Genomic DNA, 13,991 nt, shown 5'->3' on the forward strand with positions numbered 1-13,991 from the left:
CCCACTTAATGACCAACGCCTCTTTTTCAACAATAGCGTACCTTTTTTCATGGTCATTGAGTATTCTGCTCAGATAAACAATCCCTACTTTGGGACAACACTGCTCCTACCCCTACCTCTGAGGCATCCGTTTTAACCACAAACTCTTTAGAAAAATCTGGTGTTATCAACACCGGCCGTGTACACAAAGCCACTTTCAATGCCTGAAATGCTTCTTCAGCCTCTGGGCCCCATTTCACCAGGTTAGACTGTTTCCCTTTGTAAGGTCTGTTAGTTGCACCACTGTGGTGGCAAAATTTGGGATAAACCGTCTGTAGTACCCAGTGATCCCTAAAAAGGCTTTAACTTGTTTTTTTGGTGTACAGGACGGGGCCAGTTTTGTATAGCTTCAATTTTTTTTAACTGGGGCTTAATCAGGCCTCTCCCTATGGTATACCCCAAGTATTGAACCTCTTCCATTGCTAGGCAACATTTCTTAGGGTTGGCCATTAGGCCTGCCTTCCTAATTGAGTCCAGTACCGCCTGTACTCTGACTAAGTGAGATTCCCAGTCTGGACTGTGGATTACCACATCGTCCAGATAGGCCGCTGCATAATGTCTGTGGGGTTTCAAAATTCTATCCATTGTACGTTGAAAGGTTGCTGGGGCCCCATGCAACCCAAAAGGCAACTTCTTATACTAGAATAACCCTTCTGGAACAGAAAAAGCTGTTTTTTCTTTCACCCTATCAGTTAATGAGATACTCATCAAACTTGGAAACTGCATTTAATTTATGAAAATAGTTACAGAAGCATAGGCTGCCATCAGGCTTCGGAATCAGAACTATGGGACTGGACCACTCACTATTAGACTCCTCGATGACACCATGCTCTAGCATATTCTTAACTTCTTTAGAGACAGCCTCACGCTGTGCTTCAGGAATTCTATATGACTTTATATTTACCTTAACTCCTTGTTCTGTAATGATATCATGCTTTATTATGGCCGTTCGGCCGGGCAGTGCTAAAACAAATCTCTGTTCCTAATGAGCAACTCCTTAGCCTCATTCTTTTGAGCGGCTGACAGGATTTCGGACACTTTTACTTCTGGAAACAAAGGGACTGAAGCTACTGGTGGTCTAGGTTCAGCTAACAGAGCTAACCTATCCTTCTAGGATTTTATAAGGTTAACATGGTAAATTTGTTCAGGCTTCCTCTTGCCTGTTTGGTATACTTTATAGTTAGCCTCACTCACTTTCTCCCTGATTTCATACGGACGTTGCCATTTAGCCAAAAACTTGCTTTCCACTGTGGGTATCAAAACAAGCACTCTATCCCCTGGGGAAAATGTACGTACCTGGGTATTTCGGTTATACACTCTCTGTTGGGCTTGCTCCATATGTTCTTTGACAATGGGCACCACGGCCGCAATCCTATCTTGCATCTGAGACACATGTTCAATTACTCTTTTATAGGGTGTGGGTTGTCCTTCCCATATCTCCTTAGCAACCCTCTGGGATGTCTTCCATAGAACAGATCAAAAGGAGAGAATCCTGCGGAAGACTGTGTTACTCCTCTAATAAACAACATCAAATATGGCAACAAATAATCCCAGTTTTTCCCGTCCTTGTCAATAACCTTTTTAGTATACTTTTTAAAGTTTTGTTGAATCTCTCTATCAACCTATCTGTTTGAGGATGGTAAACTGAGGTTCTCAAGTGAGTAACTTTAAACAATTTGCATAACTTCTTCATAATTCTAGATATAAAGGGGGTACCTTGGTCAGTTAAAATTTCTTTTGGTATTCCCACCCTGCTGCAAACATGCACCAGCTCTCTAGCTATACCCATGATTGACATATTACGCAAAGGGATTGCCTCAGGATATCGAGTAGCGTAATCCACTATTACGAGGATATACTAATGTCCCCGAGCAGACTTTAACAAGGACCCAACCAAATCCATGGCTAGCTGTTCAAATGGGACCTCTATAACAGGCATGGACACTAGAGGACTCTTGAAATGGGGTCTAAAAGTATGATACTGGTACTTAGGGCAGGAAGAACAGAACTTAGACACATCTTTGTATACCCCAGGCTAAAAGAACTGCTGCAAAACCCTCTCAATGGTCTTTTCAGACCCTAGGTCTCCTGCAGTGATATGACCATGAGTAAGGTCCAACACAGTTCTTCTATATATCTGGGGAACAACAAGCTCTTCTACCACATTCTCAACCCTTTTTGTCACTTGATACAAGAGCTCATTGTTAAGGGCCATGTGTGGAAACATAAGCCTGCTATCTAGGTCTAATGGGTTCCCATTAACAACTTTCACATTTTCTCTGGCTCTTATCAAGGTAGAGTCCTTTAACTCTTCATATGCAAACAAATCCCTTCTCACTTCAAAGGGAGGTATGCTTTCAGCCATGTCATATCACCTCTGCCTCCTCTGGAGGAGGTACCTCACTTTGTTCCTCATCATCTACCACTTCTCCAGCCATACTAGAAAAACGGCAAGGGACTGAGGGTTCCGGGGTCATGCCTGCGACCAGCATATCGCCAGGATGGTCTACTGGTTCTACGCTGTTCACCTCTGTGACCACACGGGACATCCACAACTCCCAAAAATGGGGAAAGTCTCTCCCTATTATAACATCATGTACTAAGGAAGGGATCATTCCCACATTAACCATAGCTGAACCACAAGGGGTCTCAATATTCACTTCAGCAGTATTATAATAACGGGTGTCACCATGTATGCAAGTTACACCAACAGTTGTTCGCTGGCCCTTTAAAGCACTTACCAACCCATCTTTCACAAAGGTGATTACACTTCCTGAGTCCAACAATGCCTTTACCCGGTTACCTCCCATTACAATCTCACACATTTGTTTTTCGGACTCAGCCGAAGGTGCAAGCGTACTGGCTAACCTGGCAAAGAAACTATGATGCCAGTGACCTTGTCACACCCACTAAATCATAATGAATTCCTGCTGTGGTCAAAACTGTTTTCTATAGTCTATTTATTATGGTGTTTCTCTGTTGTACATAAAACTATAATGTTACCATTTTACATACTGCTATGCAGATACTAGTTAAAGTATCAGTGACCCTTATTTCAATGATGTTGTACAGTAATGTGAAGTTGTGTAGAATTGTACTTAATAAAGTCTAACAATAAAATGATGGCAACAATGTTGACCTTCGTATACAAGAAAATATTTTTATTAAACCCAGACAAGTATCATATAATAAATATATATTTGCTTATAGAATAATATAACAATATACTGTATCATGCACATCTACCTATCAAAACTATTATTTTAGAAATACCTTTTTAGCTATACAGTATATATATATATATATATATATATATATATAGCGTGGCTAAGAAACACGAAACAAAGTAAAGTCATCTGCCGAGTCCAGAGGCAGCGATATCCCGGAGATCCGTCAGCAGCCATGGAGATCCACTGAGTGATGGAGACAGCCTGCCTGGTTATACATACAGTGTTTATCTTTGATGTACGTGAGCATTTTTATAAGAAAAGTTTGATCTAATTACTATTCTCGCGACTGCGATATCCTTGTTCATTCAATATAAATATATGCAATATCCTTGTTCATTCAATATAAATATAGAACCATGCAGAGACCGCACTCACTTAAATAATTCAACTTGCTGGGGTGCTTCCATCAATATTCAGTACAGGAAAAAATCCAAGTACCAAGAACATAAACATAATAAAGGGGTGCACTCACCAGTCTGTCAGCGTTTTGAAATGTATTCTTTATTCCAACATCATAAAACAGAATGAGAATTCCGACGTTCCGGTCCAAGCTAGGACCGAAACGTCGGAATTCTCATTCTGATTTATGATGTTGGAATAAAGAAATCATTTTAAAAACGCTGACAGACTGGTGAGTGCACCCCTTTATTATGTATGCTTACATTGGACTACAGTAACCTGAAAGGAACAAAATAAAGGTAATCTAGGAGTTTACAGATACAGTATAAAAAAACTATATATATATGTGTATATATATATATATATATATATATATAAAATAAAAAAGACTAATAGATTAAGCAATCTAAATCATCCTTATAAGGTTGCTTGGAAAATAGCTAGAAGTGGCTATATGAGACCCTAAACAATGTGTAGATCTCATAAAAATATACTTAATGAAAATATTGGATATTAGTAAAAAAACATAAAGGCATCCGGCATTACAAGAAACATTGTAGCCCTAGTTGTTCATTGAGACCTTGAGGCGAGAGAGTGTCTAAACCAGGGATGGGGAACCTCAGGCCCGGGGAATCATATGGTCTGGCCCTCAAAGCTTTTTTCTGCTAGCCTCATCTGGCTAGCAGGGTGCCCAGAATGGAACCCTGCAGCCAGAATCTATGCAGCAGTGCCTCCTGGAGCATCCTTAGGACCCTACGGTACACCGCTGCCCTTACACCTCCCTGGAGCATCCTCAGGATGCTCTGGGTATTGCTGTAATCAACGACGATTGTGGCCCCGCCCCGTGTGACATCACATTGAGGGACTGCAGCCTACACCGGGCCCGCGAATGATGTTAATATATCAAAATGGCCCTCGACAGAAAAAAGGTTCCCCCCCCCGGTCTAAACGATATATCCACTTCAGTAGTTTACGTGACCGATCACCACCTCTAAGAAGGGGTGGCACATGATCAATTATTTTGTATCTGATAGATGCCAAGCTATGCTTTGCTTCCAAGAAGTGCTTGGCCACAGGTTGGTCGCTGTGACCCTTTTACAAAACTATTCTAATGGCACTACGATGGAGCGCCATGCGTTCCTTAAACATCCTATCAGTTTTGCCAATGTAATTTTTACTGCTCGGGCAGGTAATCATATATATCACGAATTTCGTTGTGCATGTTAGATAATGCTTAATTTTAAAATCTTTTCCTGTTAGGGGCTAATGGAATGAGGGACCACTGTTAATGTACCTGCATGTGACACAATTGATACACTTAAAGCATCCTACTTTTTTCATTCTAAGGGCGAACCCTGTCTTTTGATGTAACATCAGACTTCATTAAGATGTCTTTTAAACTTCTGCCCAGTGTAAAACACGGCATAATCCATTTGTTTCTCAATGTAGATAAACTTCTAGCACTAGTTACAATCGGCCAAAGATTTTTCATTTGTCTTTTTAGTGTACTGCTCAGCGGGTTATAATGATTAACCCAGGGAATAAAGTTATGCCTATGTTTTCTTGATTTGGGCTCAAGAGATTGTTGACTCTTTATGTTTATTACTAATATCCAATATTTTCATTAAGAAAATTTTTATGAGCTCTACACATTGTTTAGGTTCTCATATAGCCACTTCTAGCTATTTTCCAAGTAACCTTATAAGGATGATTTAGATTGTTTAATCGATTAGTCTTTATTATTAACATTTTATATATATATATATATATATATATATATATATATATATATATGTTTTTTTATACTGTAGTTGCACAGAATTTTGCCAATATGCTGCTATAGACAAATTGACTGCTTGTAAAAGTTTGTCTAGAAAGTTGCAAATTTCTAGATTATCTTTATTTTGTTCCTTTCAGGTTAACGTAGTCCAATGTAAGCATCAATTGTTACTATGGTGATGGGTTTTGGCACAAAATTATGAAGTCAGAGGTTAGACGCGTCTACGACCGGCTCCCGGCGTCTGATCACTCTTGGTGTTTTCTTATTTAAGGTAAAGATGCTTTGTACTATTCTCTTTATCCTGACGAAAGAACTAGGAGTTATCAAACAGGTCTATTGTACTTATTTGAAGACGTCCTGACTGCTGCCAGTTGTATGCTAGCTATATATATATGTATGTGTATGTATATATATATATATATATATATATATATATTACATTTTTTAATAATCTTTACCTGTTTTGATGTATAGGGATCTAAAGATTATACCTTACCCTGCTTTCCTTTGATAACTCCCCTTATTTGTGGATCCATATCTTATTTGATCTTTTGCAATATTTTGATCCTGAATAATGGTCTTTTAAGTGAATGTTTTTTTGGAAAACTAGAACAATCTCTATATACAGTTTACCTTAAAAATAGAATTGTCTACTAAATTATTTGTATATTTCTATCATGTTTTGAGAATATATATGATTCATAGTTGTCTAAATTAGATAAATATGGCTTTCTATATAATTTTCATGTTACTTTAATAAAGGGTTTTTTATTAACATTAGGTATGAATTTACCTAATCCCTTTCTTACAAATATGATTAAAAGATTTAACTTCACTAATAGCTATATTTAACAGAATCCAACACTTATATATAGGCAAGACCTCTTTTTCAAACACTTTTGGTCCTGCCTGGCTCTCATGGTTACATGGCAGTCCCAACACAAAGACTCTAAGGGGTATATTTACTAAAGTGCGGGTTTATAGAGTGGAGGTGTTGCCTATAGCAACCAATCAGATGCTACTTGTCATTTATCTAGCACATTCTAGAAGATAAAAGTTTATTTATAATCAGATTTTAGCTATTAAGTCTTTTAATTAGATGCGCTTTCCCAGTGCCGTCCCTGCCTGCGGTGACATCCGTTGCGGGGAGGGTTGTAGTGCTTCGCCGCGCGCCCCCAAAAAGGTCATGGCCTCACAGGCAGGGGGCATGGCCTCGCAGGTAATGGCGTGGCCCGAACACCCGTCTAAGTCCTTCTGGGTGCTACAGTGCCACACCCGGCTCCTGTCACTGAGGAGGAGTCGGCACTTTGGCGTCACCCCTCGGTGGGCGACACCCGGGTGCGGCCCACACCCCCCTTGTGATGCCACTGTGCTCTCCTACTACAGACAGAGCTGATCAATGCCAAAGGTGACCAGCAGATGCAAATGCCCTAAATATATAGTTTGATTTTTATTTTGCATAACAATTAACACCCCCCCCTTTAGCTGTTTCGCGTCTGTAATCTATGCCTCCATATCAGAACTATAACTAATAACTGTGTATGTATCTTCCTGAGCAGTTATAGTAATTTACTTTTATTATGATTATATCTAAATTTCTCAAACTACTATCATCTTTCTCTTCTAGTTACTTATGTAGCTGTTTGCCTTTCTATTCTTGACATATAACTGCAAATTAAGCATCATTTGCTATTGTACTGCTCATTCTAGTTATTTTCTGTACAAACATTAATAGTGTCTAGTAACTATACATGTCATATTTTCCTGCCTCCACTGGGCACAGTAACATTTGTATCTATATTAAAAGATAACACAATTTTCTTGATTATTAAATCATACTGAAGGTAAGGGAGTATGTATTCCTTCCTATTGGACATGCATTAAGGTCATGGAAACAGGGATTGTTCTCCCATACATTTAATGAATAGAACTGTAGCATTCACAACTTTACATCCTTTATGAACAATTACATTGTAAAATGTTTGTATATGTGGATAAGCCGTATACAGGCAAAACCTTAAATGATGAAAAAAGAAAGTTCAAGTTGTTTGGGATTATATCGGAAAGCGAAAAGTGCTTCTTCCAAATGACAAGATCCAGCAGCCTTTTCATGATGCAAGTCTTCTGAGAGCCTGTGGAGTGACAGTCCAGTCAGATTAAGTGTTTTGTGACCATAACTGCAAATACCAACACATCTCTTTCTAATATAATGTTTTAAACACTAGTGGTGACTTTGTTAAAGCAGTAAAATGCATGTTCCCAATGAGCCTACAAATTGATGGCTACAAACAGTTCCTCATGGTTACAGTTATTAAGCTTTTTCTGACTTTTACTTTTAAAAGATGAGCATTACATGCCGTACTGCCAGTCTTCCTCAGTACCCCAAAAGACAGAACATTATTCTACCATTTGCAGTATTATCAAATTTATCACTGCAGGTTAGATGTTTGGGTTATATAACTGAAATATATATTACGTTTTGTATACAAGTGAAATCCGTATAACTGATAATACATACTTTGTATTTAAATTTACCTCATTTCTTGGTTTGTTTTTCATGCTGCTATTAATGGTTTACAATTCTACAGAGCATTATGGTCTACATGACAACCACAGTCATACGGCACATGGTGTAATGAGGGGAGAGGCTTTGGAACTGTCCTCTGAGCTCTACTGACATACTTCCCCACCCCACCTCTTCTTTGAAATGTTGAGAGCTGTGCGAGCCCGTGTGTGTATAGCAGCCCGACTCTGTCTGTGTCTTGAACTCACATATCTCCTCCAGGGAGATAGCTATCAGGTGTACACTCAAAAGGAATTTAACTTGTAATTTAAAGAAAAAAAATCTAAGTGGGGTTGATGCTTTAATAGCAATCAAAGGAACAAAAATAACAGTAATGAATTTCACTATCTGAACAGAAATGACATGAAGACCCCAATTTAATCCCAATCAAATGCCAATGACCCTCAGTTTATTCCTCTATATATTGTTAGATTTAGATTACAATCTGTGTATGTAAAGTGCTGCATATAATGGTATGTGATATGACAATAAAATAAAAATTAAGCATTTTCTGACCTCCTCTTGGGCATCCAGTTCCTCATTCGTTGGCTCAATCGCAGTGTATTCCAGTGGTTCTTTCGATTCTTGCATTAGAGAAATCTAAAAAGATAAAGACATATTTTCATCATTGAGTTTGTAAACGAAGTATTCCAATATAGGGCCTGATTCAGAGGTCTACACAATCGCAACTGCATCTTTATGATAATGCCGCAACCGATGATCTTTCTACTGAGACACCCCCTGGCTGAGGCGCAAATCCGTCTCAGTGCGTCTTTAAGCACACCATCGAAGCTAGCATCAGCCCTATGGCAAGTTCAATTTCTCTGTCTGAAGATAGCGTCCTGTGTGTGCTACTGCAACACGCACTCTTCTGCCTAACCACCCCCTGTTACCTCCCAAGAACAGCCACTGAAATCCAGGACTCTTGCGTCCAAATTCGCTCTACATCCCTCAGAGACAACCATCGGGACGCATGCGCAGTACTGCCAATATCAACTAGCTGTGTGAATCTTGGCATTGCATGCAGTTAGCGTGATTCAGAATCAGGCCCATTAAGTTTTGTTTTTTATACTGAGCTCAAATGTGCTTGAGCCTTGCTCATTGGAAATGGTGTGGGGTGTGCTGTATAACAGAAATATACACTGTTTTAAGAATACTTCTATTCAAGGAGGAGTAACTAGAAATATGTAAAATCAGCAAAACTGGGATGGGTCCTTCTATGCACCAGTCTTAGGGTCTAATTCAATTAGATGCAGGTTTGCGAGTTTGTTTCATGAAACTAACATACATTGCGTGACTACGCGCACCCGAGGAATGCAAGATTCAATTACAAATGCCAATTTGCTGTACCAGCTGTGAAGTTGTGCAACTTTCCAACAAAAAGTGGAAAGTGGGGAAATCATCCATACAGAAGGTTGCTAGTGGCCATAAGGAAAGTACTGGAGGTTCTTAAACTGTGTCAAATGGCTGATTTTTGCACTTGTTATTAAAGGTGAAAAAATTATAGTAAGCAAGTGTTTTTCATCAGATTAAAGTCTTTCTAGCATTTTGGGGTATAGAATAATGTCTGTAAAGTGATTTTTCAGCATTTTAACAACCTTTTGTAAAAAGTTGAAATAAACAGTTTTAGCTCCCAACTGCAAGACCCCTCTCCCATCAATAAAACACTTCCACATACCTTTCCCATATTATTTACACCTCCACATACCTGTACACTTTCACATACCTGTCCCCACATCATTTACATCTGCACATACCTGTCCCACATCATTTACACCTCCACATACCTGTCCCCACATCATTTACACCTCCACATACCTGTCCCACATAATTTACACCTCCACATACCTGTCCCCACATCATTTACACCTCCACATACCTGTCCACACATCATTTACACCTCCACATACCTGTCCCCACATCATTTACACCTCCACATACCTATCCCACACCATGTACACTTTCACATACCTGTGCCACATCATTTACACCTCCACATACCTGTCCCACATCATTTTCACCTCCACATACCTATCCCACATCATTTATACCTCAACATACCTGTCCCCACATCATTTACACCTCCACATACCTGTCCTCACATCATGTACACCTCCACATACCTGTCCCCACATCATGTACACCTCCACATACCTGTCCCCACATCATTTACACCTCCACATACATGTGCCACACCATGTACACTTCCACACACCTATCCCACATCATTTACACCTCCACATACCTGTCTCCACATAATTTTCACCTCCACATACCTATCCCACATCATTTACACCTCCACATACCTGTCCCCACTTCATTTACACCTCCACATACCTGTCCCCACTTCATTTACACCTCCACATACCTGTCCCCACATCATGTACACCTCCACATACCTGTCCCCACATCATTTACACCTCCACATACATGTGCCACACCATGTACACTTCCACACACCTATCCCACATCATTTACACCTCCACATACCTGTCCACACTTCATTTACACCTCCACATACCTGTCCCCACATCATGTACACCTCCACAAACCTGTCCCCACATCATTTACACCTCCACATACCTGTGCCACAGCATTTACACCTCCACATACCTGTTCCACATCATTTACATCTCCATATACCTGTCCCCACATCATTTACACCTCCACATACATGTGCCACACTATGTACACTTCCACACACCTATCCCACATCATTTACACCTCCACATACCTGTCCCCACATAATTTTCACCTCCACATACCTGTCCCACATTATTTACACCTCCACATACCTGTCCCCACTTCATTTACACCTCCACATACCTGTCCCCACATCATGTACACCTCCACATACCTGTCCCCACATCATTTACACCTCCACATACATGTCCCCACATCATTTACACCTCCACATACATGTGCCACACCATGTACACTTCCACACACCTATCCCACATCATTTACACCTCCACATACCTGTCCCCACATAATTTTCACCTCCACATACCTATCCCATATCATTTACACCTCCACATACCTGTCCCCACTTCATTTACACCTCCACATACCTGTCCCCACTTCATTTACACCTCCACATACATTTACACCTCCATACATTTACACCTCCACATACCTGTCCCCACTTCATTTACACCTCCACATACCTGTCCCCACTTCATTTACACCTCCACATACCTGTCCCCTCATCAAGTACACCTCCACATACCTGTCCCCACATCATTTACACCTCCACATACCTGTCCCACAGCATTTACACCTCCACATACCTGTCCCACATAGTTTCTCATTATTGAACTTTTTAGAGAAATTCACCTGAAAACTGACATGTCTTTATTGGCCAAATTATGCTATTGAAGGGGGTCATTCAGACCCACTCACGAGCGGCAGTACGCTCGCAAGTGGGTCGATGTTCCCCACTGCGCATGTGCACGACGTAGGGAGCTCCGTCGTGCGCATGCGCGAGACCCGGGGAGCGACGGGCTTCCCATTGCTCCGGGTCTCGCACCAAAGGGGGCGTGCTGTCGATGTTGATTGACAGCACACCCCATTTGGTGGGCGTGCCGGGGGCGTGCCTGCCAGATGGAGGCGTTCCCATGGGAACGCCTAACGTCTGAAGCCGGCCCCACTGACATCACTAGTGCGAGCCGGCCCCACTGACACCACAGCTATGCGAGCGGCCAGGAGGCCGCTCCATTTTCATGGAGGAGGGCCCTGATTCAGAGCGAGCGCTCTGGTCAGAGCGTCCGGCTCTGAATCAGGCCCTAAACCCCTCCAAGGGCATTTTAATTATTCAATCCAGTTAACGGCTCAGCTGTAATGCACATTGACAGTGCAATATGAAGTTTGTACAAAGTGAATTATGAAAATTAGTGTTTTCATTTGATCAATTGATATAAGCCTTTATGTACTGTACATACAGTGCTCAAATGCATTTATTACAGTATGTCTCCCACTCAGCACTACTGGTGATCCTACAATCATCACTATTACCATCTCAACTTTTAGTCATTGAATTTTCACTATAATTCAGTAGCACAGGCTGAAGATTGAGGAAATCGCTACTTTTAAGGCAGGTATCCACTTATACAAACGAGAGCAAGATTACGACATTGCTGGCGTGCTCTCGTTTGTATATCTAGTGATGTGCCTAGACTGAACGTTCACTCCAGGCACATCCCTCATCCCACACATGCTGAACCTGACGAGATCGTATGTACGGGCGATGTCGGAAGCGACCAGCGGGCACGCGTTTCGCTGGTCGTTTCCGACCAAAACATGCACGATGAATGTGCGATTTGCAAGCGATTGCACGATAACGACGTCGTTATCGTGCAATCGCTTGGTTAAATCGCTAAGTGGATACCCCCCTTTACAGACTTTCGTACTGAGGGATGTGCACGTGAGTACCTTTGTAACTAAGAGGGATAAGCCTAGCCATGCTGCTTTCTGATGCATCAGTGGAAATGTGCTCTTGTCATTCTTCATATACATACATAACTAACAACTAATATAATCATCTGTATAGACGTTTTGTGTACTCTACGATCAATTACTGGCCTTTAAGAATTATGACAGCTAGCAACACATAAATACAATTAACTCTGACAAGAAAATTTTTTTTTTTTTAAAATTAGTTCCCTTAATTTTGCTGCCTCAATATACTGTAGGCTCATCCCTGGCTACTGTATGTCCCAGTGCTCCTTCTAAGTGCTGTACATGGCTTACATTACACGTCACAAAGACGGTATGCAATCGGGAAGCCGACTGCCTTAATACCGACAGCCGGCTTCCCGACTGTCATATCCCGACGAGGGTGAAATGCCGGGCGTCTAGATGTAGACGCCCGGTATTTCCCCGACGCCGGGAGACCGGCGCCCGGCATCCCGATCGTAGTGATGCCGGGCGCCGCAGGGGGGAGGGTTAGGTTTAGGGCACCTGGGGGGGACTTAGGGTTAGGCACCCCCCCGGGAGGGTTAGGGTTAGGCTAGGGGGAGGGTTAGGGTTAGGCACCCCCGGGGGGGACTTAGGGTAGGCACCCCCCCGGGGGACTCAGGTTTAGGCAGCGGAGAAGGGGGTGGTTAGGGTTAGGCATTTAGAGGGGGGATTAGGGTTAGGCACTTGGGGGGGAGGTTAGGGTTAGGCACCCCTAAGGAGGGTTAGGGGGGTTAGGTTAGGTTAGACAATACTTACCTATCCACGATCGGGATTTCCAGCGCTGTCGGGCTTCCGCTGCCGGGATCTCTGCTGATGTCGGCCTGCCGCTGCCGGGAATCGAATTTCATACCAATTCCCACAAAGACTGGCCCAGTCACCATATTGCCACTATAATAAATAGTTCCAATATCTCTTACCTTTTCCAGTAGAGGATCACTTCCATCACTGAACTTTCTGTAATTCTCTATATATAGTATAGCATCATGAATAGTCAAGAAACAGATGTCTGGCTTGATCTGGTCATCGAAAAAGAAACATTCTCCCATCTTTTTAAAAACATTATCTGTCGAAGATAATGAAAAATCAATATTAAGTGGATTAACAATCATATTTTCTTTGTTTTATACTAAATTTACCCGATGCATGTGATTGTGGTAAATAGCAGGAATCATGGGGGTGATTTATAGGAAACAATAATACAATGATAGAGTAATTTACCATCACATGCTGCTATGTACACGTCCACATCAATCCTCTTAAATTCTTTATATATCTGAAAAGCAAGTAGCTACTTAGCAATAGGCACAATGGACAGGCAATCATGCACTTTCTATGCTAATCAAAGGAGTTGCTGTATGTTAAATACATAAATAAATTAATAAAAATGTCTTATTGGAAATACAAGTTAGGCAAATTAGATGAAAAAGAAGCAAATACATAGATGAAGGAAATGGGTGTACACCAGAATAGGAGCCAACTTATGAACAAGTGCCATCACATATGTCGTCTGCTGCAGCCATCA

The 13,991-nt window shown here is 41.3% G+C and overlaps 1 protein-coding gene across 1 annotated transcript in view; it reads right to left on the reverse strand.

Annotated features, from left to right (window-relative positions):
- Nucleotides 1-5,466: 5,466 nt before the first annotated feature.
- Nucleotides 5,467-13,991, reverse strand: part of LOC148515266 (pendrin-like) — a 44,578-nt gene continuing 36,053 nt past the window's right edge. Inside the window, exons 18-21 of the mRNA XM_088480197.1 lie at nt 13,688-13,742; nt 13,387-13,532; nt 8,528-8,611; nt 5,467-7,580 (exon numbers count right to left, since the gene is read on the reverse strand). Coding sequence (XP_088336323.1) covers nt 7,557-7,580; nt 8,528-8,611; nt 13,387-13,532; nt 13,688-13,742 — 309 coding nt within the window. The 3' untranslated portion in view covers nt 5,467-7,556. The remainder of the gene's footprint in view (nt 7,581-8,527; nt 8,612-13,386; nt 13,533-13,687; nt 13,743-13,991) is intronic.

The sequence above is a fragment of the Taudactylus pleione genome, unplaced genomic scaffold (assembly GCF_031769625.1).
Source record: "Taudactylus pleione unplaced genomic scaffold, aTauple2 ptg000251l, whole genome shotgun sequence".
Lineage (NCBI taxonomy): Eukaryota > Metazoa > Chordata > Amphibia > Anura > Myobatrachidae > Taudactylus > Taudactylus pleione.